General features: G+C 38.6%; 1 protein-coding gene across 1 annotated transcript in view; it reads left to right on the top strand.

Moving 5' to 3' along the window:
- The first annotated feature begins 603 nt into the window (after positions 1 to 603).
- LOC140243144 (aminopeptidase N-like) overlaps positions 604 to 24,023 on the top strand; it is a 46,186-nt gene continuing 22,766 nt past the window's right edge. The window contains 6 exon segments of the mRNA XM_072322872.1: positions 604 to 771; positions 3,744 to 4,313; positions 7,678 to 7,951; positions 12,216 to 12,336; positions 15,817 to 15,971; positions 19,744 to 19,857. Of these exon segments, the coding sequence (XP_072178973.1) occupies positions 626 to 771; positions 3,744 to 4,313; positions 7,678 to 7,951; positions 12,216 to 12,336; positions 15,817 to 15,971; positions 19,744 to 19,857 (1,380 nt within the window). The 5' untranslated portion in view covers positions 604 to 625.

Genomic DNA, 24,023 nt, shown 5'->3' with positions numbered 1-24,023 from the left:
GAGCTCTCAGTGATATAGGGAGAGTGTAAGGAGGGTAAATAGTGACAGCAGGAAGTTGACTGATGGTGAGCTGGAAATAACACAATGAATTAGTTTTAAAGCTGCTGCAGTAATCTCAGATAAAATTTGGGTGTTAATATTGTATCTTTGGGGGAAAATATATATGTTATGAATATCTGGAAATTACAATAATGAAGATATTGCAGTAGGCCATCACACTTTGATTAGCCCAACATTGAGATCTTGACATTTGGCAGTTTTATGATCAATTATTGAGCATATAATAGGACACTAATTTGTATCAATTATTGGAAAGTCCGATCTAGCACTGTTTTTATTTTCAGCATGCATTAATATCTTTGTGAGGGTGTATTATAAATCACTGCATTGCACAGGAAAACAGTTTCCATTACAGGTGAACCGTAGCCATAGAATTCTTTTCAGAAGTCTTAGTAGGTGCCTACATGAAGGCGACCAAATATCCTCACATAATGCATCATTGTTGTCTGTCTTCTCTGTTCAGTTGTGTCTCATTCCTTCTTCCTTCATCGCATCCTCGAAGGCACTAGCTCTGCCTCCCTTTGAATTGCCATCAGCAGGTGGGCTGGAATAACATCAGACAAACATGCTGGAAATGCCAGGCGAGTACCCCCGCAAGCCGGGGATCTATATATCCAAGGTGCAGCTGATACTGGTGACCTGTATTGTGGCTGCCTCTATTCTACTAGTGGGACTGCTGTGTGGTCTGCTGCCCTCCGCCCAAAACTGTGTGTGAGTATTCATTCCAATACCACAGCCCTCCCTTTCAGACAGACAAAAACTTTCACACCATGTACAGCACCATATAGACCTATTAAATTATAAAACACTGTAACTATTAAATGTCAGCCACAACCAGAGGCTCAAAACAAGAAGAAAAGACGATTCAATTGGTTATGCAATGACTCAGGTGCGTTGCTTAAATGGTCAGATCATGAATCACTTATGGGTATTGTTAGGCATACTAAAGCCCCCCCCCCCCTGATATATAGCTGAAATAGACATTTAACATGAAAAACAGCACCCAAACAAAAGAGGTCTATAAAATTATGTAGTATGGCCAGGTGAAAATTGTAGGAACCACAAATTACATTCATTTGCAGTGGCGGATCCAGAGGGGGGCGCACCAGGCGCGCGCCCCCTCATTATTTGTTGTTAAAACAAAAGAAATAATGAGAAAAAGTGAGATGAAACCCGGAAGTAGCACCAGAAATATTGTTTGCGCCTCCCCCCCCCCCCCCCCCTTTACGGAATTCCTTGATCCGCCCCTGATTTGTACATTTTGAACTTGTTTGGTGGCATATCATACTGCATGATACAGGGAACAAAAACAGGCATTTTACCTGCTATCTGAAAAATGTTCCTGGAAATATAAAGTGGATTCCAGTTAAAGGCATAATTTACCATTTGCAGATGAAACAAAAAACCAGCTTCAGTGCTTCAAAAATAGTTCTAAAATGTGAGTTATGGATAGGAAGACCACTATAAAAATTTGAATCTGTATAATTGATGTTAAGTATTGTTAAATACACAAAATGTGAACAATAGTTATAATAAAAATGTTTCCACACTAAACCGTCTACAGTTATGGTTTATTGAGAAAAATACCGATATCTTCTTATATTTTAAGCTGTATTGCAAAAATTGTATATGGTAGGATGTTTTGTGATACAACAGACCTACACATTTGTATCAAATGTGATATCTTTAAAAATTTTTAAATCACTGCTCCCAAAGGTAAACAGGACCTTTAATCTGGATGAGTTATCTGCCATCAATGTAATGGAATAAAAACAGATAATGTAGATGGAAACAGTGCCATGGACATGTTATTAATATGTCTTTGTATCAACTTTTAAACTGAGCCAGTGTAAGCTCATTTGGGAATTCAGATGATATTATCTCATAAAAACAGGCACATAATAAAGATGATCAGTAATTGGAGCAATAAATCAAAGATGATTTGACGGTGTTGACGTGGAGGTGATGGTTTAGTTACTTAACCCTTTCCAGTCCCCAAAACCACAAGACTGCTGGATCTTGTTATGATTGATTGTAAGTTCATTGTTTATTGATAGTATTTAAGGAAGCAGCTAGGGTTAAAAAAGAGCATTATCTTCTTTCATTTGAACCCTTAATTGCATTTATATAATTGTTGCATTTTTGTCACAGAATCTTCAAAAGCCTCCTCATTACCAAATGCATAACTAATTCTTCTTCAATTGCCAACACATTTTAGAAGAATTTAGTTTCTTTGTCTTTCTCAGCATTCTCAAATTTGTGGAAGTTTTTTTTTTTTCTAAGCTTGTGCTTAATAAAGCTTTTTCCTGTGATCTTTCTCCAATATACATAATTATATGCAGTTAGATTCAGAGGTCCAAACATTATGAGGATGATGACTGTTTTGTAAGCAAAATTCCCCTGAAGCTTACTGAGTTCATACGTATGTGATAAAAAGATATCAACTAAAGAGAACTTTATCACAATTTTGTATACATCAGAATCCTACAATAAGTCAAGTTACTTCAATTAGGAGAAAAATTTATGACCATAGGCACCTTCTGTTGCTTGGATGTGTGCGCCAGTCATTAGTGCTAAAAAAACAAAAAGCTTATGGGAAGTTCATAATTGATGTGATCAATGGGCATTAGCCATTTCCCCTTTCTGTGAACTGATACAATTAACAACACAGGTATGAATGGGGCCACAATGGGGTTTACGGCAGGATGCAGTATACTGCTTTTGGACAGTCTCCAGCAAGGAGATTGTTGTGACTATCTTCCCCTACCCTGTCCTACGATACTCTGATCTTACAGAGACAAATAATTCATACTGATATTACATAAGTTTTATAAATGACATTTAAAGGTACTGTTTAACATTGGGAGTAGTGATTAAAAAAAAAAATCTGAGTTATCAAGTTTGATGCATATGTGTAGGCCAGTTGTATCAGAAAACATCTTAGCATATAAAAAAAGAATGGCAGTAAAGCCTAAAATATATAAAGGAGATATCACTATTTACAAGTAAAGACATCAAAAAAAAAAAAGAGACAGAGATTACAAAGATTGAAATGGTTGTAAAGGTAGATTTTTGTCTTCTCATGATTTTTTTTTTTTTTTTTTTTTTTAATAGGGCCCCATCCATTTGCAGACCCACTGCTCAGAATGGCAGTTTCCTGGGTTTAATGTTCTCTGTCATTTACTGGAAAAATATCTACTCTGTGTACATTTGTTTTCAATTCAATTCAATTCAATTCAATAGTTTATTTATTTCCATCATCAAAAAGAAAAGAAAAGAAAAAGTTGACATGATCCAAAGTGATACAATTTTTTTTTTCATTTCTCTTACACTCGTCTGATCAAGGATTTTTTAAAATACAATATAAAGTATATACACGAATGATGTCGTAAAAAAAGAAACAATGCACTTTGCCATGGCAACAAAAATAGTGAATAATCACAATGATGGAAAGATACATTTGTATCTTTATATATTTACAGTATGTTTTGTATATAGTGCACAATACTATCGCTTAAATGCTTCATATCTACTTGTGTAGTGTGTTGCTACCATATTAATCATTGCATTTGTTGTTCTTTGTGTCTTTGAAAGCTGTGTTGAATTTGAATTTGATTGAATGCAGGAATAAACCAAACTAAACAAAATAATTACAGAGAATGACCCTTGTGATATCTTTGCAGTTATCCTACTGATCCTCGTGAGCCAGAACCAACTGAACCTGTAGAACCGACCAATCGAGCAGAACCCACGAATCCAGCAGAACCTACGAATCCAGCAGAACCTACTAATCCAGCAGAACCCACTGATCCAGCAGAACCCACTAATCCAAGGACAGAACCGACTGGGACCACTCACCCGCCCGGTCCCTGGGACAGTCTTCGCCTCCCGGGTGACGTGATCCCGGATCACTACGACCTCGAGATCAGGATCGACATCGACGACCAGCAGATGTTTTACGGGAATATCACCATCCACATGAACTGCACTAAAGACACCAATCTGCTCCTCCTGCACAGCAAGGAACTGAACATCGACTTTACCTCAGCGCAGCTGGTCAGCACTGATGGAACGGTCATCAGCATGAACCAGCTTTGGCTCTATCCACAAAATCAATACTTGGTGGTGCCCCTGATAGACCAACTCACAGAGGGAGGACAGTATATGTTCACCATTTCATTCAGCGCTCCTCTGGAAGATGGACTGTATGGATTGTACAGGAGCTCGTACCTCACTTCAAACAATGAGCGAAGGTAAGTGGAAGTGGATAATTTTTTTAATGCTATATGCTGGTTGTTGAGAAGGGGATTATCTTATCCTTCTGTTGAACTTAATACCTTATTGACTTTTTGTGGCCAAAAATGGTGGCATTCAGTGATTTTAGAACTGTGGCTCAGAGTCAACAAGACAATGCATTACATGCAACCTCTTTTCAAGTAAATCCAGAGACTCCAATCCATAGCACCTTCTGATCTGGAGATTCTCCTGCCTGAAACCCCTAGCAAACGGGAGACTCCAAGTTGATGTGTGCCAAGTGCGAAGTTCCTAGGGTTATAGATGCTCTCTGGTGCTATCTAAGGCTTATTTTTGCAACATACGATAGCAATAAGTAAGAAATCCTTCACAACGGGAGACATTGAGCCAGGGCGGGAGAAATTAAATCTCAAACGGGAGAACGGGAGGTTTGGCAAAAATGGGTTTTCGGCGGGAGATCTCCCGTCGCAAACGGGAGAGTTGGAGTCTCTGTAAATCAAGTTAGTTAAAGTTTAGAGTTTTGCAAACATATCAGCTCTTTTCGTGTGTTTGTTTGTTTGTTTGTTAATATTTCATATTTTACTTTGGAAGGAGCAATAGTATTGATACGCCATTTAGTTGCAATTGATTTCACTGGATTCCTTATTATGCCTCCGCCACGAAGTGGTGCCGGAGGCATTATGTTTTCGGGTTGTCCGTCCGTCCGTCCGTCCTTCCGTCCTTCCGTCCGTCCGTCCGTCCTTTCGTCCGTCCGTCCGTAATGAATTTTGTGGACAAGGTAACTATCGAAACCTGTTGAGGTATCCTAATGAAACTTGGCATGTATGTGTATTAGGGGGTGAAGTTGTGCCTCTCAACTTTTGGGTGCACATGCTCAAGGTCAAAATTCAAAAGGTCAAGGTCAAATACATAAAATTTCACTATTTCCGCCATATCTATTGAATGCCTGAAGACATTTTCTTGAAACTTAGTGTATACATGTATTACCCAATTAAGATTCTCTGGTGAAAGTTTGGGTCATGAGGTCAAAGGTCAAAAGGTCAGGGTCAAATACATAAAATTTCACTATTTCCACCATATCTATTGAGTGCCTGAAGATATTTTCTTGAAACTTAGTGTATACATGTATTACCCAATTAAGATTCTCTGGTGAAAGTTTGGGTCATGAGGTCAAAGGTCAAAGGTCAAAAGGTCAAGTAAAAATATTAAAACTTCTTTTTTTTCTCCGTACCTTGGAAAATTGTTCAAGGTATCTTCATGGAACATAGTATATACATGTACTGACTGGAAGTGATTATCTAGAGAATGTAGGGTTCATGGGGTCAAAGGTCAGGGGTCAAAGGTCAAGTGCAAGACTTCAAAATTTTACTATTACCCTCATATTTATGCAATGCCAGCAGGGTTATTTTTTTACACTTGGTGTATGCGTGTGTAACCTAATAGAAATTCTCTGGAAAGTTTTTTTTTTCTCTTTTTGCCTCAAAGGTCAAAAGGTCAAAGATCAAGTGAAAGTGCTGAACTAACTTTTTCCTCCATATCTCGGAAGTGGCTCAAGTTACCTTGAAACTTAGTACATATTATGCATGTTCTACCTGAAAGTAATTATCTTATGAATTTTAGGGTCAAGGGCCAGATGAAAATGGTAACAATTTACTATTCAATTCAGAAATTGCACTTTTTCTCCACACCTGTACCTTGAAAATTACTCAATGCCTAAATGTATGAATGGGTCAAAGTCAAGTTAAATTCCTTAAATCCCTAGATACATGCTCTCTTATTCATCCAATTAAACCTACGTTAAGGAAGGTGAACATTCAACACATTTGTGACAAACTTGTCATTCCAATATTTTGCCAATTTTGTGAAAATGTAATCACACAGTGTCCACATGTACTATCTAGACCTATTGGGAAAATCATGCATTATGGCGGAGGCATACCAGTCGCCAGAGCGACATTTCTAGTTTTTTGAATAATTTGCATAAATCAAACCTTGCGTTGCTGTATTACCTGAGCATGGCCAAGCTATTACTATGGAAAAACAGCATATATTAAGTCTCGATCAACAACTTTGTTGATACGGTCAAATTTTGTATTAACTCTAGTATCAGTTTCAGCATGGATCCATAATTAACCTTACACTGATGATACTTAATAACTTATAAAAGTTTGATTAAAATGTAAAGTTTAATAATAAACTTAAATTTATGGAGTTTATTCAGCACCAAAGCAAGTATACCACAGCCTTGCAAGCCACTTCAGGGCTCAAAAAAACAAAACAAAAACAAAAACAAAAACAAAAATTAACAATGACCATGCATACATGTAGTCTGCATGGTACATAATGTGCATGATTAACAACTGGTGGTTATAAATGCATTATGTATCCCATGTCATTGTGTGTATGATTCGGTGGGCTGTGTGTAGCCAGTGAGTGAGAGGGGCATCATTTCTTTAATAGTGTAACACTCATTCTGGTGTCCAAAATCACAGTCTAGTGGTTGGATGTTTGAAGGTGCATAGTCCCGGTAGTGTAGAGGGCGCTGTTGATACTGCCGATCACAGTCGGCATTGATACGAAGATTACCGAAGTTGAGCTGTCATCAAGAGTTAAGTGTGTAGGTGTTGCTAAGTAACATTGCCTTCATTGTCTTCTCTGCGGGTCGCGCAGCCTGTAGTAATGCCAGGATGCGTGCTTATGTGCTTGTTATTATGACATCACAAAAGAAGTTTGCTAAAGCTGTCATCCCCTTCAGCCGAATCATGAGCCGAACTGTGATCGTCCACTGACAACAGTGAATCGGACTTCTTCGGGCTCGGGGAAGTGGGCCACAGCGTAAGCGCTAAAGAGGAGTTGATAGCGTAGGTCTCCATAGGAAACTTGCGTCGTGCGCCTGCGTGTGCATTTGACTAAAACACCGGGACCATGCACCTTTAACCCATTGAGGACTACCTAGACCAGAGTATACTTGGGCAAGTATCTATGCTAAATGCGCATTGTAGTAAAATCACACTGTCCTCAAAGGATTAACCATCTTTGAATCACATATATGGCAGCTACATCTGGCATTCGCATAGAATTTTCAAAGACTGGTGTGCCAAACAAGCTAGGCTCTGTATAGGTGTGTGCCATTCCAATTGTTGTAATCAGAGTTTGGCTACCAAGCTCCTTGAAGTGATAATTTTACGAAACAAAAACTGTTGTGAAATCTTCCAACTTGTTTTCTGATTTAGAACCACCAATGCATTTGTGTGTCTTAAAGCACACAGAACATTCCTGTTCAAGTTCTTAGCGGCATGAATTTTAAAGTTTTACTTCAACTTTTATCGTTTACGGTATAATTTGGACAAATGATCCACACAGGTACCTAGCAACGACACTCTTTGCTCCGACTGATACTCGCAAGGCCTTCCCCTGTTTTGATGAGCCAGCCATGAAGGTGACCTTCAATTTAACCTTGATTCATGCGCCCGGGTATATCGCTCTTGGCAACATGCCTGTCCTTGGCAACGAGACGATTGCTGATGGTTGGACCCGAACGACCTTCACCAAGAGTGTGCCTATGTCCACGTACCTCATTTGCTTTGTCGTCTGCGACTTCGTCTATGGTGAGGGTAATACAACCAATGGTGTCACGGTAAGTGGTCCAGACACATGCTGCTTCTTTGCAGACCAGTTTTCAAATATATCTTTAGAGTTCTTACAAAAGATTCTTCCTGAAGCTTTCCTTATTGGTGCTCACACCAGGTCCCACGGTGTGGGGGCAGTCGGAGCGATCTTATCTTTTTTTTTACCACTGACCATCCCGCTGTACCTTTTTCACCTTGACCTTCAATGTCCATATTTGACGTCAGATTTCGCTCATGCACACATTTGATGAATTTATGCCTAGTTCGCTTTTTGCATGCACATGTGTACGTGTATGTTATTTTAAAGTGTTTACAAGCTTTTTAAAGGAGATTGATATTATGGGAAGTGAAACTTGGACTTGGAGCTGTATCACTGCATCCTGTGGACTATAAAATTTTGTGCTTGTAGCAGATGCATGGGCTTGCATGCCAAATAATGAATTATTACCAGCAGTTATCGTGTCCATTTCTTCCTCTAAAGGAAGTGATTTTGCCAAAAGTATATCTTGCTGTCTGTGTACATTCCCCAAATGATTGAGGAAGTTCATTTTCAAGTACATCAAAACATTATCCAGTTTGGGCTCTGATGTTTTGTCGGTGGTTGTGTGTGTGTAGTGTGTGTGTGTGTGTGTGTGTATGCATTTCTGTACAGAGATGAAACGAGGAATTGTACACAGGAGGGCAAGGAATCATAGTTCGTAACTCAGTTCAGTTAGTATTCAAATTGGCAACACAAGCAAGATCATGACAACCTTCCGTGTGTACTGCTCGATTGACTACTGCTGAGTGACCCTATCCTCTTGTACAAGTCAATAGATCAAGTTCAAGAAACTGCACTTTGCTGGTTTTGTGTGGTCGCTTAAAGGGACTGTACAGTACTGGTTGAGGTGGGGATTCATGTTTTGAACATTCCTAAGTGAGATAATGAGAAACCTCATATGAAATATGAAAGAGCATGTAATTTTAAGAAGGATTCAACGTTTATTTGATGAAAATTGGTTTTCAAATGGCTGAGATATCCCAAAAAGTGCCAATAATAAAAGGCGACATGCCACAACTTTATTATGATCTCTTTGTTTCACCTTGTTTTTGGATATCTCAGCCATTTCAAAACCGATTTTCATCGAATAAACTTTTGATACCCCTTAGAACTGCATGCTCTTTGACATCTCATTGAGTGGTTTCTGAATATCTTGCAAAAAGTTAAAAGCTAAATCCTCACCTCGACCAGAACTGTACACATCCTTTTCTTTGATGCACAAATTCATCCTGGAACTCATGACATATTCTCAAAGATTATAGTTTCTGTTCATCTCTCACGTTTGCAGTTACTTGTAAATGTCTTTCTGAGTATGTGAAGATTCAACCATTTCCATCTGACCTTCTCTTACATGGCCTATTACAGTGATTTGTAGTGAAATTTAACCCGTTGAGGACGGTTTGATTTTGCTACAACACATACTTCCCATAGACCCTTGCCCGAGTATACTTGGGACTCGTCCTCAACGGGTTAATGATGAAAAGATGATAATTTCTGCAGCAAAAATTGCCCTAGGGCTGGATGGGTTACTGTTTTAGAACCAACATGTTGCTGGTTTCCTGTGCCTCCTTTATTCTCTGTTCTCCTCTGAATGAAGTAAAAAATAAAAAATAAAAAACAAACAAAAAACAAAAAAACAATCTGAATACATAAATAAGTATAGTGACCAAGGCAGCAAATTTGAAAGGTCCAAATGCATGTGATAGGAATAATAGTTGACTTTTAAAAGCCACCTCTTGTGGTGCCCAATGAGCTGAACAAATTATTACCTCTGCCAAGGGAGGAGGTTATGTTTTCATTACCATTGGTTTGGTCATTCATTCGTTCGTTCGTTTGTTCGTTTGTCCGTTTGTCCGTGTGCAAAATAACTCAAAAAGTAGTGAATGGATTTGGATGAAACTTGCAGGAAAGGTTTAGATTGATACAAGTAACAAACGATTAACTTTTGGTAGTGATCCCAGATTTTTGGGGAATTTATGAAGGATTTTTGATATTTTGGCAGGTAGGGTCAATGAACCTGGGAGTTCAGGCTGCGTGTACAAGCGTATTTGAGGTTTGCATGCGCGCACTAAAGTGCGTGCTCTAGTTTCTGCTAGGGCGAGGCGCGCTGTGCAGCTGAGGGTTTATGACGTAGCAAAGGCTTCTATATTGAGAAATCGGGAGACTTTCAGCACACTATTATAAACACTTTCAGCATGAAGTATAAATACGCATTGGTGGAAATCACTGATATCTCTATGGAAGAACAAGATCAGTGATGGAAATGAGCTGCATTCTTGGTGGAGTTCTGTGCTCTAAGAGTGCTTTTCTAGTTGTTTTAGTCGCTGGAATCAAGCCCATACTTGAAGAGCTTTCTCATAGGGTGCGTTCGAGCGCTCTCCTAAAGCGAACTGTACCGTACCGTACCCGCGCCAGAGGAGCATTCGAACGCTCCTAAAGTGTACCGTACCGTACTGTACCGAGCCAAAAGTGGACCACTTCCCAATGTGCTCCAAAAGCGTACCAAAGCGTACCAAAAGTTCGTTGTAAAGCATGCGCGTATTTATGCGCATACGTCACAATACAAAGACATCATTCTCTTTGTTCGGGACAGCTGTAAGTAGGTCAAGCGCCAGGGGTGAATGACATTCTTGCTACAAACAAGCGTGACCTTTCTAAAAATAACTCGTGAGTACGCTTTCTCCACAGAGCGCTCGAACGCTCCAAAATTGGCATGGTACGGTACGGTACGCTTTAGTTCAGTTCGCTTTGGTTCGCTTTAGAGCGCTCGAACGCACCCTTTAGTGCCCATATGGTAAATCCAAACACAGTTAGCATTCATCTTTCAAGCTGATGACTATATATTTCTATTTAAAGCTCGGTTGAAAGAGGCATTGTCAATGAATTGTCTTGCTCAAAAGCACAAAAGCCATTGAGATATGGAAAGGCTTGAACTCTAGAATGCTGGAATTGTAGCATGTACTCCACACAGCATCCATGGTACCTCCACTTGTATCAGATGATATGATACTGGTACTAAAGTGTGAAATCTCGTCATAAGTGACATGACTATAATTCTCATCATGTAATACAATAATACCTCTGCGGAATCAGATTATGCACTGATACTAAAACATTTGAAATAATCTTGTCGTGTATATGTGACCGTGCATCACAAAACGAACAAAAAGTCGCACCCCTTGATTCCATATGAGGACTCAAAAAAGGTGAAATGGGTCAATCAAGTCAATATTCAATTTTTCATATTTTCTTTAAGAGCTACCCTTCTTCTACATTATTCTTAAGTTTGGGATCATAAAATGAATGGGAAAGTGCTTTTTCAGTAGTTTTTCTGCGATCTTTTTTTAATAGAGTAGTGAGATCAGGTATGTCTTTAATAGAGGCCCCTTTCATTTCTTGATAACCCTTTGCGCACTCTTCACTTTCAAGTCTGATAACTTTTGAAAGGATAATGCTACTACTTCGAAAATTGGCATTAATATCATGGACAAAATGTGCTAATGGAGCATCTTCAATTTCAATTTAATCTGGTAATCGTTTCATTGTTGTTGCTCCAGTGGTGTACTTACTGGGTTTTTTTTTTTTTTTGGTCCCATTCGTCGCACAGCTAGCAAGGTTTGCTAAAGATTAAATGCTTGAATAGACAGATAGACCTTGTACTTAAGAGCCTCTTTTCTCGGTTTGCACTTTTCCAGAGTGTGCGCTTTCTTTCCAATATTTAGATAGGTTCGGAGAGTCCATTTGAATTGAGTTATGCATCATTTTAAAGCTTAGAATCTTCTCTTTCAGAATGTGTCCTAAACTTAAAATCCATGTCTGGCGACTTTTTGTTTGTTTTGTGGTGCAGGGTCATCAGGCCTCGAATTTCGCCAGTTTTAGGGACAGGCAATTTTTGGTTTTAGGGGCACTCTCTCTCAAAATGTTTTAAGGGCAGCAAGGAAAAGTTGCAGTAAGCATGTTAATTTTGAGAGAGGCATTGTGGCAAGTAGATAGGGCATTGTGGCAAATTGCCTTTTGCCTCCCGTGTAATTCGAGGCCTGGGTCATAAATGTTCAATTTTGCTCAGACTTTCGCTACTCTACTTGTTACATATAACTATTTTGTCAAAATGTGTGTTGTTGGGATTTTGTGTGTGTGTGTGTGTGTGTGTGTGACAGTTTAGCCTGTTTAGCCTGTGACAGTGAAGCAAATTTTTTCTCCATTTTTTCTCACTTTCTTTCTGGGGTTTCTAGCTGCGAGTCTGGGCCAGGCCCGACGCCCTGGACTCTGTTCAGTATGCTGTGCAGAAAGGTGTGGAAGTCCTGGACTACTTTGACGAATACTTTGGAACCAAGTTCCCGCTTCCTAAGATGGGTAAGATTCATTGAGCTGTGTGCTCTTGATGTTTACTCTATCTGTTTACTCTCTCAGCCAAATTAACATGAACAGATAATTGACAGCAAAATCTAAAGAAATCAAGCATAGATGTTGTAATCTTGAACCATCACAAGTCAGAGCTACCAAGTCTCACGCATTGTGAGTGAGACTCAAGCATTTAGGCTCTGTCTCACGATCTCATGCATGACACCCATTTTTCTGATGCATTGGGAGCATAGCCTAAAGGATTAAAGTGAGAGTTGCAATTGAAGGCATATTTCCCTTTTGTCTTTCAAAATAAGTAAATGATAGTCACTTAGGTATGCACCAGCTTGCACCAGTAAGAGCTAAAAATTGAAGAAGCTCCCTACCGTGGGAGGGCGGACACCCCCCTCCCAAACCCTCCCCTCGCTCACGCATGTGCGCACGCGGCGAAATTTTTTGAACTTGGCATCTATGCACTAGTACATTGGCATGTTGTACAAGTTTGACAAATAGATATGTTTTGTTAGCGGTTTTGTTAAAACACTCTTCATCTAGAACTTTCATCTTAAGCTTTCTGGTTGGAGAGTTTGGTGTGGTTTGGTTTATGATGTATTTCTACACTTAAACAAATACAAAATGTACAAACAGTGATAAATACAATGATTAAAATCATAAAATATTACACAAGTAGAAAAACATCTATAGGCAACAATGTTATACAATAGACTGTGTATACAAAACATAAAAAGATAAGAAGTATAATTATGGTCAGTATTTTTCCAGTAAAGGAGAGATAATTGAATACTAGTACATGAGATTGCTATCGTGATCAGTTTCTCTTTGAATGGAAGGGGCCTTGTTGGTAATGTTATTTAGTTTTCAATGTTATTTAGTGCTGACCTTAAAGTTGGAAAAATTAGATTTCATTTTTCATAGCAAGCTCATGTCTCTTACTCTCATTAACAGGACACTGCAGAAAATCAATTCAAAACAAAAGTTAGAATTAGTATTTATTAGACTCACCCAATGAAAGTTAATCCATATATATTTGAAAAATGCATTGTGTATCTGTGTACAAATATGTGTGTATAACTCATTGAATGATTTAACCCCTTGTATACTTTGAGAGGTGATTGCCAAACAAATTTGCGTAGCATTGTACACACTGTCCCAAGTCAAAGAACTTTGATAGTACTAGTAATCTACGGTAGTTAGCACTGAATGCCAAGGTTCACTGTGTACTCCATTGTCTCGCTTATAATTTGAGCATATTTTGAAGATATTACCATTAGATACGCGCCCCGACGTATGGCTTTTTATGTTAGCAAAAAAATAATGGAAGCTTATCATGCGTGGGCAAACATGCCACAAATCATTAACAAAATCATGACAAGCAGAAATTGGCATCTGGCTGCATTCTCAAGAGTTGTTTTGCTGCCGGTTAATCAGATCAAGCAAACTTTTTGCAGAGGCCATACTGTGCAGACATCATAGTCGTAGTCAAATAGTTTTTGACAGAGTAAGCTCTAATGTCATTATGTTGTTGTTTATATAGTGCACATTCAGCAAATATCACCTGTGTCCCAATCACCATAAAACAGATGTATACATACACAGTACATCATAGATTCATGAATAGCACCCTACGTGCAGAATTCTTGAAAATAAAAACCTCATGAAATATAAGAATTATGTAAATTATTTTGCCATTCAGATTCACAGATAGCTCCCTTCTTGCAAAATTCCTGAAAATGAAAACCTCAAGAAATGTCCCTCAATATACAATGAGTCCCTGAAGCAATCCTCTGCGTCTTTTTATTTGAATGCGTACTATTCATCAACACTCTTAGTTCCAGTTTGCTTTATTGCTCTACTTGTTCAAATGAGATCGTTGTGAAAAAAAAAATCAGCCATGCTCTCATAAAAATATAAATGTTGCTGATTTGTCATCATTTTGTTTGTACAAATAGAGGAATAAAACAAACAAGAACTGTAATAGCATTTCATATTTGGGCCATTGTTGCCTTTGTGTGTGTGTGTGTGTGTGTGTGTGTGTGATTGACTGTTTTACGCTGAAGAATTTTCTGAATGTAATCTGCTAAGTCAGTAATTTAGGCAACATTTTATTCATTTTTTAGGATTAAAGTTTGTGTTTTTCTCTCTAATTTGCAAAGTCTTGTTCTTTTTTTTTTTCCTTTTTTGGAGGGGGGGGGGGGGGTTGTCCAGCAGATTGTATTGACCAGTTTTGTGCTATCTTTCTCCATAATAGACCTTGAGGTGAAATTTGCAGTTGACAATTTAACCCTTTCTTATGGGAACCTGGTGGCCTACGTATTAAGCCATGAGCATTTCAGAATTCATTATGGAACGGTTAATGATGGCAAGATGATGATTTCTGAGATGAAAATCCCCCAAGCCTTGATTTGCATCTAATATATGCTGTAGAGAATGTAACATTCAGTATATCTGATCTGTGTGATGTTTAGCATTTCCTCAAATAATTCATACTTTCATTTCATATCGTCGTTACCACTCATGTGCCTGAAAAATTATATAAATGTGGTTCTTCTTGAATTCATTATATAACATTCAATCTACAGTCTTCGTATTTCACACTTTGGCTGTTGTGCATTGTCCGTATCTGTCTGTACTTGTCTCTCTCTTATCATCTCTGCTTGTCCTGTGTGTCCATTTGTCTGTCATTGTTAACAAAATTGAAATCCCTCTGATCTCTGCATTGGTTGTTGTGTCATATTTTTGTGTGTGTTTCGTCATTTGTTTTAGGGATATCTGTATGTATTGATATTGTATTTTGATGACTCTTTTGCATCATGCATCACTAAACATATATTTCTAGCTATTCTATATTTGCAAAGTATGTCAATTCAGTTTGCTTTGTTTTGCATATTTTGTTTATTACTGTTTTTCTAATTGAGACATGGTCTTTGAACAAGTCTATATTCTTTCGGCTTTACTCTTCATCCGTTTTCTTATTTCAAGAACCACACACACACACACACACACAAAGGAACAATTTCAGATATGCTAGTTAGGGTGTTTAACCTTTTGAAGATTAGTCCTGAATACGCTTTGGCAGGTGTCGATGGAAAATGCATGTTGCAGAAAATCAGCCTGTTCTCAGGTTAGCATTATCGATCCCAGTGTTCTGTTTCTAGCTCACTCTTATCTCTTCATTTTTTTTTTTTGATTACCGTCGTATTTTACAAACTGTAAAGCATGATATTTTCGCAGCATGAAATTTTCACAAATTGGAGCCGACGGCCTTTTTAGCGACATGAAATTTTTATGAAATACCTCTAACATTCAATGCGTGTAGTGTAGATGAGAACTTTCACGTGCACTTTGATTTTGCGAATCTTGAGTCTCGCAAAAATCGCGAAATTAAAGTGCACACGAATATTCGTCGTTTTACAGTACCGTCATATTTTACTTGCATCTTTCATTCTTCGTGTTCCATGTTGGCATGTACAGACATGATTGCTCTACCTGATTTCTCGGCTGGAGCCATGGAGCACTGGGGACTCATCACATACCGTGAGGCAAGGTTGCTGTACACGGAGGGGCAAACTTCGGCCAGCGACAAGCAGAGTATTTGTGCCATCGTTGCTCACGAGTTGGCCCATCAGGTGATAATCAGTAATCGTCAAACCTGTTCTGTAGCTACCACCTGTCTATTACCATCCACCTGCCCATGATAACCCCCATCACCAGAGACTCCAACCTCAAGTATCTCTTAAGCCACATCCGCTAGTTCCGTAATGCAGTTTATAAGCTGGTGGTACCAGAGGCTATTTCATGCAAGTTCACTTAACTGTGCAGTCTCAAATTCAAGGTGATGTCACCAACACTTATGAGAAGAAAACCATGGAAAACTAAAATATTTTATATATCGATTGAAAGAGAAATTGATAGTCTTTGATATAAAATGTAAATCAGTGTCATGTGATGATTTTTAAGGTCAGATGATATGAATATCTATGTTTGAATTACACATTTATAATAGAAGTTACCCCTGCTTGTTCACGAAATTGCGGGCAAATATCTACGGTCTGGTGCCATATTCCATGAGGCCGGAGGCCGAATGGAATATGGCACCAGACCGTAGATATTTCGTAAGAACAAGCAGGGGGTAACGAATTTATCTTTTTAAGTGTAAGTGCTATCCTTCTTGCTGATTTCCTCTCGTGAATGATGTTGAAATTGCCGGCTGTCAGCCATGTTGACTTACATCTTGTGAGCTGATTATGCACACATACATACAAATTTACGTGCCATAGGAGTAGCCAGATAACATCTTCAAAGACAGCACGTCTCAGGCAAAGACGCACATCCCCTGAGACGCGTTGTCTTTGAAGTTGTTGTTGGTGCTGTCATTTATCAAGCGTGTTTGAGTGGTCTCGGGTGATGTGCATAATACTCTTGAGGACCACATGCTTTCTATTTGTTTTGTACAGGATTAGCGCGCACTTTCACGCGCAGCTAGCTATGTGATATCATGGTCATCACATTACGGAATACGGAAAATATTTAGTGGCGGATTTAGCGCATGCGGACAATATGACCTCATCACGAATACGGGATATATTCAGTGGTTGATTGACCAATGAGATTACAGAATTCACGATCACTAAAAGATAAATAATCATATCCCTTATTTAAGAAACCAAGTATGAAAAATATTTTTAGCATACCTGCCAACTGTTAAGATTTAGTCTGAATATTCAGATTTTTCACTGAAAGAAAATGCATTAATTTCAGTGTGTTCTGATTTTTTGAAAATATTTGATAATACATTGTAGTTAGGTATATGAAGTTTATAAAAGGTCAGATTTTTAAATAATTTTTCTATATTTGTTCAGATTTATTAAGTCTCAAGGTTGGCAGGTATGTCTTAGTGTTTATACAGGTAAACAATTATCAATTTTGAAATCTTCTTAATATTAGCTTTCCAATGATATATAACTCGTACGTTATAATATGCTTACAAATGTGAAGATATATTGAATGAAAACAGATTTAAAGCTTGAGGATTATATCAGCTCCGCTCAAGCACCGAGAGGTATGACAACCCGAAGTTATCATCCTGATGATTATTCTACTTCACACGGTTCTTCAACTGCTCTCGCCAACTCCTTCTTCCATAGAACAGCGAAGGATTTGAATAATCTGCCGAGTAATATAAAGCAGATTCATAAATTTGACACATTTGAAGAAGCGCTCCAGCGTCACCTCCGTTGTGATTAGCTGCACATCACACCACAGTGCTGAGTGATACTCTATCAAGAGTTTTTCAGCGTATTCATCCAGATCCAGATCCAGATCCAGATCCAGATAGATGGCTGTGGGCTAGTGTGGTCTAACTCTTAAATGCTATGGATGGGACTACAGTAAAGTACGCATGTGTACGGCAGTGTTTGATCTTATGTAGATGTAGACTTATTCTGTTAGATGTATCATCATCCAAGCTGTTTCGAGTATGGATTATCTTGTAGATTGGTGTTTGCAGCATTGCATTTGCATGAACAACAGGATATCCTGTAGATCGGCAGATATGGGTTAAAGAGGAGATTCTTCCACCGAAATCCCCTAGTTGCTAGACTGTAGACTTGATTGTGTGGAAACATATACTCACACGAATGTGAAGCAAAACATCCCTCGTAGTTATGGTCTGAAAGCTCTAGGGTTGTAGATGGTCTCTGGTGCTAGCTTGTCCTATAGCCTTATTTTTTTTAATATACGACAATTAAAACTAAATTTGGGAGGGACACATCTAAATTTTGAGCAAGAGAAAATACAACTTGAGTGGGAAACATGCAGCTAGAGTGGAAGGAATTAAACCTCAACCAAAGAGTGTGAGATTTGGAGAAAATGGCCTCAAAGCAGGAGATTTGGAGTCTGTGCACCTCATGCAAATCCCCCACATGGAAAGTGTGCACTTCAGAACGAGTGTATAGCGAGCACCTGTCTAATCTCGACCAGTGACCACTGAGTTAGTTTCCACTGGACGCCTGACAGGTGTGCACACTGACCGCAAAGCAGCAGAGTGACCTGCTTACTGTAACTTTGTTGGTCACTGTGTCAAGTAAATGCTGCTGAAACTTGTCGATAGCTAAGGTAGTTAGAGAACATTTGAAGAGGGATGGCAGTGTAATTACATAAATGGCATAGCATACTGTAGTGTCATAATATATTGTAGTTTATATTCCATACATTTATTTGTATATGTATATATGTGCAACGGTACCAGAGAATAAAGTACCATGAGTATGTGTAGTAGTATGGTAATGTGCATTTAATCTTACAAGACTTTACAAATATCTATCATGTTCAGTAGTAAATGGAAGACCCACTGAAAAGTGAAACTTGTAATGCACTGGATCCCTCAAAGAAAAACAAACTTAATGGATGAGTAATGAATTTACATATAGATGTACTTATAGTCGTTTTTTGTTATACCCCCGCCAAACGAAGTTTGAAGGGGGTATATAGGAATCAGCGGACGGTCGGTCGGGCGGTCGGTCGGGCGGGCGGTCGAGCGGTCGGTCCGTTGCAAATCTTGCGTTGCGAACTACTTCCTCAGTTTTCAACCGATTCCCATAAAACTTGGCACAGATGTGTGCCTTGGGTTGTAGATGTGCAAGACGTATTTTTTGACAGTACCCAAAAGTATGTTGCCATGGTAACGGCATATGATGGGCAAAAATGGGTACAAATCTTGCGTCGCGAACTCCTCCCACAGTTTTTGATCAATTTTTATGAAATTAGGTACAGATGTTCATCTGAATATGTTAATGTGCAAGACACATATTTCCGCAGTGGCAAAAAGTGCGTTGCCATGGTAACGGCATGTTATTGGTAAAATATAGGGCAAAATGCTTCATGGCAAAACTGCTTCATCAGTGTTCTTCCAATTCTCATTGAATTCATATTGAATGTTTGTCTTAGGATATAGGTCAGCATGACACATTTCTTGACAGTGACAAAAAGTATGTTGCCATGGTAACAGCTCACATATTATGAGCCAAAATGATGGAAAATTTTGTGTTGCAAACTACTTCCTCAGTTTTTGCCCAATTTCCATGAAACTTGGTACAGATGTGAGCCTTTGGTTGTAGATGTGCAAGACGCATTTTTCGACAGTACCCGAAAGTACGTTGCCATGGTAACGGCATATTAATGGCAGAAGATCAAGGAAAGATCTTGCGGATTTAACTACTTCCTCAGTTTTTTGACCAAAGCTTATGAAATGTTGTTTTGACCAAAGCTTATGAAATGTTGTTTGGCGGGGGTATAACCAGTCGCTGTAGCGACATTTCTAGTTATTTTCTGTTTTGTCTTCATTTGTATCATTGTTTACAATTTTGGTTGTTGTTTTTCTGTCATTGTTGTTCTTTGTAGTGGTTTGGCAACCTGGTCACTCTCAAGTGGTGGGATGATACGTGGTTGAATGAGGGCTTTGCTTCCTACGTTGAGTACCTTGGAGTCAACGCCACGGAACCGGAATGGGGAATGGTAAGAGGCATTGAGATTTACTATGTTATCAGCCAGGCACACTGGTCCGTAGCTAAGGTGGTTTAGATTTAGTCCATGGTTTATGCAAATTCTTTCTGCATAAGTGCATGTGATATATTGATCATGCCAACAGATATATTCAATAAAATAATTGTGTGTTGATATAGAGATGTGAAAGGTATGCCTATTTCACACGTATATCGGTCCATAGACTACTGGTAATTAATTTAAGCCACGGTTTTGATTTAAACCACCTTCATGAATATGGACCAATGTGCTGTCATGGTTTCTTCAGAGGTTTCAGACTCAAAAGACTATACATTTGTGTAACTTGGAATAATAATATCTCCCACCATGACAAATTATACAGCTTAGAGCTGTTACATTTTTTTACATTTTTTGTTTTGATACATTTTTTTTTTCATTCTTGTGGGATTGAGAAAAATACATATATAAAATGAAACCGATATGAAGTGTTTGCTGCAAAAGTTTTGGACATGTTCAAAACTTGGTGGTGACCATAGCTATGGTGGCTGCAACCCTTCAAGCTTCTAAAACGCTCAAGATACAATCACGAGAGAAGATTTGAAGCGATCAAACCACGATATGCTGGGGTTTGTTGATTTTTTTAGGATAATGGTGGAAGCGCCCTCTTGTGGCAATACTGGGAGCATTTTCTGCGCATTGGCTGTGCATGTTTCAGACAAATACTTAGTTGCAATTCCAACTGACCGACAAATTGCCCTACATTGACATTAGTAAGCACTGACAAGTAGCCATGATGAAAGAAATCATGGGAGTACATGCTCAAGCAAGACCTCCTCCTATGACCTCCTGATCTCCCGACAGGCGTCATCTCCACCACACCACCAAGCTTCTGCCCGGCAGCAAGTGTTGGTTCTTATCCTCATTGCATGCAGCGGGTACTGCATAATCATTCAAATTTATTACTGAGTAAATTCTTCCGTCGAGATGTTTTTATTGCAACTGATTGACAAATTGCCCTACATCGACGTAAATAACGTAAATTTCATGAACATAGCTGCAATGTTGACAAGTGATCTTCCAATGTTAACATAGTATTACTCTATATTCTGTATATTTCATGAGGTTTTTATTTAAGTATAATTGTCCCCGCCGAACGAGTTCGAGCAGGGGACTATGAAACGGGCTCCGTACGTGTGTGTGTCCGTGTGTCCGTGTGTCCGTCCGTGTGTCCGTCCGTGCGTCCGTCCGTGCGTCCGTGTGTGATCAAAATGTTCAAAATGCTACTCCTTCGCCATTTCTAACCCGATTTTGATTCTGTTTGCTTTATATGATAGCACTACATGGGAGCTTTGAAACTTCTATAAAGAATTTCAGTTGTGACCTTTGACCTTGACCTTTGACCTATAGTGTACATTTTGCTTCAAAATGCTACTCCTTCGCCATTTCTAACCCGATTTTGATTCCGTTTGCTTTATATGATGGCACTAGGTGAGGGCTTCAAAACTTCTACACAGAATTTTGACCTTTGACTTCTTTGACCTTTGACCTTGATTTTTTGCCTATATTGTACATTGGCTACAAAATGCTACTCCTTCGCCATTTCTAACCCGATTTCGATTCCGTTTGCTTTATATGATGGCACTAGGTGAGGGCTTCAAAACTTCTACACAGAATTTTGACCTTTGACTTCTTTGACCTTTGACCTTGATTTTTGACCTAAATTGTACATTTTGCTACAAAATGCTACTCCTTCGCCATTTGTAACCCGATTTCAATTCCGTTTGCTTTAAGTGATGGCACTTGGTGAGGGCTTCAAAACTTCTACACAGAATTTTGACCTTTGACTTCTTTGACCTCTGACCTTGATTTTTGACCTGTATTGTACATTTTGCTATTAAATGCTACTCCTTCGCCATTTCTAACCCGATTTCGATTCCGTTTGCTTTATGTGATGGCACTAGGTGAGGACTTCAAAACTTCTACACAGAATTTTGTCCTTTGACTTCTTTGACCTTTGACCTTGATTTTTTACCTATATTGTACATTGGCTACAAAATGCTACTCCTTCGCCATTTCTAACCCGATTTCGATTCCGTTTGCTTTATGTGATGGCACTAGGTGAGGGCTTCAAAACTTCTACATAGAATTTTGACCTTTGACTTCTTTGACCTTTGACCTTGATCTTTTTACCTATATTGTACATTTTGCTACTAAATGCTACTTCCGGCGGGGACATATATTACGCACCACGTAATTTCTACTTTTCCTTGTTTCTTGGATGGAATGCTTTCGCGAACTTTAAAACACAGGAAAATCTTAACTCTTGATCGTGACATGAATATGACACGCACACTGTTTCTGTTCAATATCCACTTCATGATCAAGAATTTAACCACTTGTAAAATCATCTGGAAGTCCTGATTTGTGGAAAAATAGACTCGCTAAATATATGGCAGATACAGTATATGTAGATTTTTATGCCTCCGCCACGAAGTGGTGCCGGAGGCATTATGTTTTCGAGTTGTCCGTACGTCCGTCCATACGTCCGTCCGCATTCATTTACGCGATAACTTGAGTAATATTAACTGGAATTTTACCAAACTTGGTCCAAGTATAAAGTATGATGGGGCAATTACTTGATTAGATTTTGGGTGAAATCAGCCAAAGGCTAAAGGTCAAAGGTCAAGGTCAAATCATGAAATTGTATCCGTTTACGCGATAACTCAAGACTGGATCAAGCAAATTTCACCAAACTTTGTCCGAGGATGATGTATGATGGGACAATTACTTGATTAGTTTTTGAGTGAAATTGGACAGAGGTCAAAGGTCAAATATCAAGGTCAAATCCTAAAATTTATCTGTTTACGTGATAACTCAAAAGTGGATGAAGCAGCTTTCACCAAACTTGATCCAAGGATGATGTATGATGGGGCAATTAGTTAAGTAGATTTTAGTGACATTGGCAAGAGGTCAAAAGTCAAAAGGTCAAGGTCAAATGCTAAAAATGTTGCTATTTCCCCCATATCCATGCAATGTCCGAAGGTACCATGTATTTTCTTGAAACTTAGTGTAGACATGTGTCTTCATGGAACTTGATACATACGCATTTACTGACTGGCAGGGATTATCTAGGGATTGTCGGGGTCATGGGTCATAGTCAGGGGGTCAAAGGTCAAGGTCAACTCCTCCAAATTTTACTATTTCCCTCATAGTCATATACTAGTATGCAATGCATTATCATTTTTAAAACTTGATATGTACATGTATTACTTAATGGAGATTCTCTGGGAAATTCCCAGCCAGAAGGTCAAAGGTCAAAGGTATGGGGGGTCAAAGGCCAGGTTTAAATGCAAAAAAAAAAAAATCTATTTTATACTGTAATTACACTCTTTCTTCATACCTTGAAAATTACTCAGTGCATAAACTTATAAAAGGGTCGGTCAGAAGTCGAGTAAAAATCCTCAATTCCTCAAATGCATGTACCTGCACTCTTAGACAATTATAGATAACCTAGTTCAAGGAATGTGAACATTCAAGACATTTCTGACAAACCTGTCATTTCAATATTTTGCCAGTCATCACACATTGTGAAGACATTGTACCATACACTTATTGGGAGAATCATGCATTATGGCGGAGGCATCAGTCGCCATAGCAACATTTCTAGTCTATAGGTAACTTTGAAAGGGAGTATCTGTGCACTAGGTTCTGTTATATGAATTTTGCATGTTCTTGATATTGATTACTGTTGATACCCTACTGATGTTAGTGTAAATTTGCTCATAAAAAATATAGTGGATATATAGAAATTGAACTGTCACTGTTATCTTGTTTTGTGTCAGGGAAGATGTTTCCACCCTGCACAAAATATTCCAGACTTACAGTACTTTTGTCAATGTTTCATGGATGCTTGTGTGTCAAGAGAATTATTTTAGTTCAAATGAAGCTTATACCTACCATGTTTATGTGAAATGTCAGCATTTGCAAGCTGTGCGCAGAAGTTTTATCTATCGAGGCACAATGATAACTTTTACCAATATCAGGAGATACATGATGCTTTATAAACAGAATCCATCATGAGGTTAAGAAAGTAAAAATTTTCATCCCAAAAGTCTTCTGTGTTCCAGGTGTATGAACAGTTACAATAGCCAGTTGCATGAATTTGCATTGAAAAACAA

This window comes from Diadema setosum, chromosome 19, assembly GCF_964275005.1.
Source record: "Diadema setosum chromosome 19, eeDiaSeto1, whole genome shotgun sequence".
Classification (NCBI taxonomy): domain Eukaryota; kingdom Metazoa; phylum Echinodermata; class Echinoidea; order Diadematoida; family Diadematidae; genus Diadema; species Diadema setosum.
Note: the sequence above shows the minus strand (reverse complement) of the source record. Positions and strands in the feature narration are given on the sequence as shown.